At 32.1% G+C, this 7,004-nt stretch overlaps 1 protein-coding gene and 1 pseudogene across 1 annotated transcript; one reads left to right on the forward strand and one right to left on the reverse strand.

Annotated features, from left to right (window-relative positions):
• Positions 1-198, reverse strand: part of LOC134720800 (FACT complex subunit SPT16-like) — a 33,575-nt pseudogene extending 33,377 nt beyond the window's left edge.
• A 176-nt stretch (positions 199-374) lies between these two features.
• Positions 375-6,093, forward strand: LOC134723196 (trafficking protein particle complex subunit 2-like protein). The gene is made up of 5 exons (XM_063586824.1): positions 375-444; positions 2,700-2,872; positions 3,886-3,973; positions 4,360-4,439; positions 5,747-6,093. Exons 1-5 carry the CDS (start codon positions 412-414, stop codon positions 5,787-5,789), a joined length of 417 nt encoding a protein of 138 aa, XP_063442894.1. The 5' UTR covers positions 375-411; the 3' UTR covers positions 5,790-6,093.
• Positions 6,094-7,004: the final 911 nt, after the last annotated feature.

Raw genomic sequence — 7,004 nt, forward strand, 5'->3', positions numbered from 1 at the left:
AAACTCTTTGTCAAACTCGATCGTTTATCTTGATTCTTACATTCCAAGCGGTGTATAGACGCTTGATTCTTCTGTTAAACGCATCCTTGTCGATGTGTAAATTTGACATCGTGAATTACGCAGAAGATTAATTCATCTGTTTTGTGCTGATTATTACAATAATGGCGGGAGTCGTGAACCCACTTGCTTAAAGTGTTGACTTTATGTTTAGAGTTTATCAAAATACGATAATTATTAAAAAGTATTCATTTAATGTTATTGAAAATACTAATGTTTTATTTACTGTGTATACATCATATTTCTTTTATCTGCTGTGATAAATTTTAGAGGTTGTTACAAAAAACTTTAAATGAACACATTCTATTAATAAAAGGGAACTGGTTTCCGGTCAGGTACACAAAAACCAGGAAAATGGCAGTTTGTGTTGCAGTTATTGCAAAAGAGGTTATATCTGTTTTTTTATAAAGCTCACCAACACATTTGGATAATTGGGCTTATCCAGCCGCTTGTCGTCCGTCGTCCAGTCCAAAAGTTTAACTGATATAGATCTATATAAATAGGAGATGTGGTATTGTTTGCAAATGAGACAACTGACTGTTATACTGTTATACACAACAGTCAACACTCAACAGACCGAATGACACAGAAATTAACAGCTATACCTGTATAGGTTGTACGGCCTTCAACAATGAGCAAAGCCCATACTGCAAAGTCAGCTGTAAATGTCCTTTAAAAGGCATCGAAATGGCAAATGTGAAACAATTCCATCATAAAACTAACCGTCTAATAAATGTATAGAGGAGTCCTCAGTGACAGCCAGTGTCCGCCCGGCTGGTGATAGTGTGCATTAGCTGATTTCGTCATTTCTGCACATTTACACAAATAAAATTGTTTGTGTAATTAATTTAGCCTTCTAAAGTGATAGGAAAAGAATATCATTGATATTCATGATATTAAAGTTCAAGATTTATTCAGTTATTGTCGTGTCATATGTTTTCGTATCAACCACATTTCATTGGTTTCAACTGCACACACATACATTGTGGTGTGTTTTGGGGTTTCTATGTTTATAACAACAACAACACTACAATGTGACACATGTATGACATATTCCAAGTTGATTTTAAAGTCGATTTTAATTAAGAACTAATTAAAAAAAACTAACCTATTCAGCCATTTTTATTTAATGTCAAAAGTACACATCACAAGAATAGTTGTTGAGAAAATTTCTGAGGGGTTACATGAAGAATAGCGATATTTTCTGCCTATCGGCCAAAGTAACTAAGAATTATCGAAACTTACGTGCTTACCACAGCGCTATCAAAAATTCTTGGGGAGAACACTGGGACACCAGATCTTAAAGAAATATGACTGTCATGTGTTTTTTAGTTCATTTTTGTCGAGCCTGCAACTTTCCAGCGGCGGCTACAGCATGCGGCGGCGGCGGTGTTAGATCACTTTTTAATATAGGTTTATATTTTAGAAGATGAAAGACCTGGATGCTTCATACTTTGTATTTAGATGCCTCATGTTAAGAACTTTCCGTCAGTCACATGTCCAATGTCCTTGACCTCATTTTCATGGTTCAGTGACCACTTGAAAAAAAAGTTCAGAAGTTTTGTAATGTTGAATTCTCTCTTATTATAAGTAATAGCATAACTATATTTGGTATGTGCGTACCTTGCAAGGTCTTCATGCCTGTCAGATAGTTTTCACTTGACCTCGACCTCATTTCATGGATCAGTGAACAAGGTTAAGTTTTGGTGGCAGTCTGCACGGTTAGCCACTAGTCCGATGCCCCAGACTAGTAAAATTCCATTCGGACTAGTAATTTTTGGCAAAATTTTGTTTGGCCCAATAAGAAAAATGTCAGAATATTGGTCTTCGGACTAGTAGTTGAAAAAGTTTTTGGTGCAGACTGTGGTGGTCAAGTCCATATCTCAGATACTATAAGCAATAGGTCTAGTATATTGGGTGTATGGAAGGACTGTAAGGTGTACATGTCCAACTGGCAGGTGTCACCTGACCTTGACCTCATTTTCATGGTTCAGTGGTTATAGTTAAGTTTTTGTGTTTTGGTCTGTTTTTCTTATACTATATGCAATAGGTCTACTATATTTGGTGTATGGAATGGTTGTAAGGTGTACATGTCTAGCTGACAGGTGTCATCTGACCTTAACCTCATTTTCATGGTTGAGTGGTCAAAGTTAAGTTTTTGAGTTTTGGTCTATTTTTCTAATACTTTATGCATTAGGTCAGCTATATTTGGTGGATAGAAATATTTTATGATCTATTTGTCTGTTACACAGGTTTTATTTGACCTTGACCTCATTTTCTAGGTCCATTGCTAAGTGTGAAGTGTTTGTGTTTGGGTCTGTTTTTTCTTAATTTATAAGTAATAAGTCAACTATATTTGTTGTATTGAAAAATTGTTAGCTCTACATGTCTGCCTGGCATGGTTCATCTGACCTTGACCTCATCTTCATGGTTCATTGATCAATGTTATGTTTCTTGGTTAATGTTGAGTTAATGTGACATTTGTATTAAAGCTTTATATTTAGGTCTATCAACATAATATCAATGATTAGTTAATAAGGCGAGACATTTCAGCGTGTGCACTCTTGTTGATAATATACATTATTTATGTGGTAGCTTTATAAATTTTATTTATTTTAAAAAAATTGTGTTCTTTTTTACAGAATTATCCATTGTTTATTAAAACAGTCCATGCAGAAAATGAGCTGAGATTTTATTATACAGTTCATACATCTTTAGATGTTGTAGAGGAAAAGATATCATCAGTTGGAAAAAATGTCAATGATTTGAGGGAACTGTATCTTGGATTACTCTATCCTACAGAAGATTACAAAGTGTATCCTTATATTTTATCAAATGACATTTTGTATTCCTCTGAACTGACTTAAAATAGGGTTTACTGTAGTTACATTATATATATTTTGCAATACTAAGGGAGCTTCCATTTGTTTTAGGGGGGGGGGGGCTAGGATGAAATTTGAAAAAAATAGGCAGGATAGGAGTTTTAAGTAAAAAAAAAAGGAAGGAATGAAAATAAAAAGGCACTACAGAGATTGCAATTAAGATAAAAGGCAAGACAAAACTTTTCATCCTAGCCCCCTTATAAAAATCAAATGGTTGCTCCCTAATGTAGGGAACAGTTAAAGAATCATGATAATTTATATCTTTCAGGACTAATCACTATGTGTCCAAGATTTTTAGCTTTAATTAAAGCATAAATACAACTAGAAAGGGATATAACCAGATTTTTTTATCTTCAAACATTCCAAATTGAAAGTTTACTCTTACAAAATTCTGTGACATTTGGGTCAAGATGTGTATTAGTTTCTCCATAGGCGGTAATTGTTACGTTTTCTTCTGTTGCTCAGTCCATATCGTTAACTTGGATATGTGGGATGGCTCGTTTCGAAGCTGAGACATTTTGACATATGTGGTTAAATTTTCAGGATAGGAAGTGAGATTACTTTTTCAGTAAATTAGCAAACCCCAAGTATCCTTTTGTGATGCGTCTCCTCATGGTAAAAAATCCCATTTTTTGGTAGCACAATAAGTTCTTTGAAAATTTAATACTTTGAACATATTTAATAGCTCCATAGATTTTACACATTGCTTCTGTGTTCCCCTACTTTTTAAATTAACATAAATGGTTAAGCTCAGTCACTTGTTTATCATAGAAAAGTGTCAAATATCACTACACAGAGATTTGTTGTTTACACATGACTTTTGAGTTCCTCATTTCAAGGCACATAAGGGATATTGTCCCATCTAAGATTTACAGTTCCTTGAAAAAAAGCCTTTTATCCTTTAATTATTTTCCATATTCATATTTTTTCCTTAACTTGAATTCAGATATGGCTATGTAACCAACACTAAAGTAAAGTTTGTAATTGTAGTAGAATCAACAAATTCTTCCCTAAGAGACAATGAAATAAGATCTGTAAGTATTGCAGCTATATATAGAATAACTACACAGGTATATATATAGAATAACTATACAGCTATAAAAAGAATAACAATACAGCTATACATAGAATAGCTATACAGCTATTTATAGAATAACTATACGCTGTCTCAAAGTACTTAATTTATTTGTATAAGTCTTTGAAACAAGAAGAATGTGAGACTAGCTGTAATAGCTTCTAGTTGTGTTTAATTGCATGCCACTGATGAGCCTTATGTAGATAAAACATTTGTTTGTGTATTGAACTATAAACTTGGAATCTTTAAAGAGTGTCAAAAAGAAGTGAAAAAGAACAGTTTTGATTTACATACGATGTTCCTTAATTCTGCAGTCAATATGTGATTTTGTCTTACTTTTTTCAGATGTTCAGAAAGTTGCACAATGCCTATGTTGACATGATTTGTAATCCATTTTATACACCTGGGGAAAATATAACATCAAAGTAAGTGCATTAGTGTGTGGACATAGCACATTAGACATCCTTCTTTATGAGTGTGCTGATCTAGAACAGTGGCAACCTGTAGAAAGAAATTACCTTAGCCTAAGGTCAAAATAATTTGTGTATTCCAAGTATTTCAAACTTGTTTGAAAACGATTTTGAGTTACTTCCCTTTGTTGTCACTTTTCACAAATGCTCTAAAAATTGATGATTATTTTTGGAGTAAAGATTAAATCAATAGCAAATTGCAGGCAAAAACATATCAGAATATTGCTTTTTATTATTTTCAACCTTAATAAAAAAAAATATGATTTAATACAAAGAATGAATCAATAATAAGGGTTAAAGCCTCTTATAGATAAAGTATTTTAATATTTCAATGGCAAATTAAGGTGGTACCTAACACTACAGGGAGATAACTCTGTAAAATCAGCTAAACGTTTTAATTACATTGTGTTGTTAAGGGAATCTAAAGCTTCTCAATGATCAAAATAAGTGTTTGTCAAACTGCTATATAACCAGTGTAATTTTTCTGATAAAAAGGTTGGTTCAAATGTATTGAAATTTATATATTTTTGTTTAAAGGGTCAAAGTAAATACTTTGTCAAAATTTTATGAAAAGTAAACAAGCCAAATTAATTTTAGTCAAGGTGTTGGGTACCACCTTAATGCTATGTAAAAAGAAATTAAAGTTTTAGATTATTTTCTGCTAATTTTAATACTTAACCATGTGAGCTTGTTTTGGAAACTGTTTGATTTTAAATATAAAAAAAGGTCGCATATAAAATACTCAAATTCAGCTGATAAAAAGTTTGTACACATTATGACCTGAGATTTTCTTCTTCAATGCAGATCATGACCTGCATTTTCGTAAGTTGACAGTGTCATCAAAATGTAACATCTTATCAAATTTTTTATTTTAGTTTAAATTCTTAGATATCGGAAGATATAGTATGAGTGCCAATGAGACAACTCTCCATCAAAGTCACAATTATAAAAGTAAACCATTATAGGTCAAGATACAGTCTTCAACACGGAGCCTAGGCTCACATCGAACAGCAAGCTATAAAGGGCCCCAAAAATTACTAGGGTAAAACCATTCAAACGGGAAAACCAACTGTCTAATCTATAGAAAAAACAAGAAACACTTATGAACCACATAAACCAACCACAACCAATGAACATCAGATTCCTGGCTTAGGACAGGGTAAAACATCTGTGGGGGGATTAAATGTTTTAATGGTACCAAATCTTGTTTATTTTCATGTGTTTAAAATTCCCCTTATTTATGTTATTTTTATTTTTCACAGATCTTTTGAGAACACTGTTAGATCAATGATGGTTCAAGATTGATGGACTGTAGACATTTTTGTAAAAGTTAACTCTTCATTATTAATTAGCTTGTAAGCTGGAACAGTAGAATGGACTTATAACTCTCTACTAACTGTGATACATTCCCTTGAGACAGAGAGAGAAACATGTGCAATATGTAATGATTGATTGTTGTTAGATATGATAAAAATAAAAATATTTAAATAAAACTGAGCTTGAAAATAAAAATTAATACCAAAATTTCGAAGATTAAGTTCCATAGTCAAGCTGTGGTCACTTCAGAATTAGAAATTTGACTTACATTGTTGGAAAGGTTGTGACTGCCATGAAATATAATTTACATTAAAAGACTGTATGTGCATTACATAAAGCTTTTACATCACTCCAGTTGAAGTCGTTTTTTCTGCTGGCTGATTTTTGGGATTTATAGATTTTGTTATGACACTCCTTCTAACAATAAACAATCTTTTTGGTGTGCTAAAAAATACTTAAGTCAAAAAGTTTTGTATTAGATTCTAGGTCAACATAGCCAATGGATATTGTTAAACACGTTAATAGATATAGGAAGATGTGGTATGAGTGCCAATAAGACAAATCTCCATCCAAATAACATTTTATAAAAGTAAACAAAATATAGGTCAAGGTGCTGCCTTCAACACAGAGCCTTGGCTAACACAGTCCAATTTATATGAAAAAATGAAAACAAGAAACATGTATAAATTACAAAAACAAACGACAACTATTGTAAATCAGATTCCTGACTTAGGACAGGTGCAAACATTTGCAGCAGGATTAAAAGTTTTAATGGTACCAAACCTTCTCCCTTTTTCCGAAACAATAGTACAACATCACAACATAGACAAATACATGTTAAAATATCAATAAGAAGGCTCAACTCAATCAAAATACGTAAATAAACATGTTAAAATTGCAAATCTGAATTTTGTCTCTTAAGGAGGCTCGCGGGTATAAGATTTTTAGAAAAAAATTAAACATTTATTTTTCATTACAAATTTTATTAATTACCTTTAGTAGTTGTTACTTTATCATATGGTACAAAAATCATTCAAAAAAAATAATTCGTGTTGACCCCAGGTGACTTTTAAAATGTAGATATCATTGAAAAAGCTCCAAATTATCTCCCTTTGGTGCAAAAATGCCATTTTTTGGCATTAAAATTGAAATATCTTTTTTAAATCATCGGTGACCTATATTTTTTATTGTTGTTTTCGAATA

This window comes from Mytilus trossulus, chromosome 6 (genome assembly GCF_036588685.1).
Source record: "Mytilus trossulus isolate FHL-02 chromosome 6, PNRI_Mtr1.1.1.hap1, whole genome shotgun sequence".
Classification (NCBI taxonomy): Eukaryota; Metazoa; Mollusca; class Bivalvia; order Mytilida; family Mytilidae; genus Mytilus; species Mytilus trossulus.

Excerpts from the sequence above, each read along its gene's own strand:
- LOC134723196 (XM_063586824.1), top strand. The coding sequence starts at position 412 with ATGGCAGTTTGTGTTGCAGTTATTGCAAAAGAG. Across the intron at positions 445-2,699 it reads TTGCAGTTATTGCAAAAGAG|AATTATCCATTGTTTATTAA; the intron begins GTTATATCTGTT and ends TCTTTTTTACAG. Across the intron at positions 3,974-4,359 it reads GAGACAATGAAATAAGATCT|ATGTTCAGAAAGTTGCACAA; the intron begins GTAAGTATTGCA and ends TACTTTTTTCAG.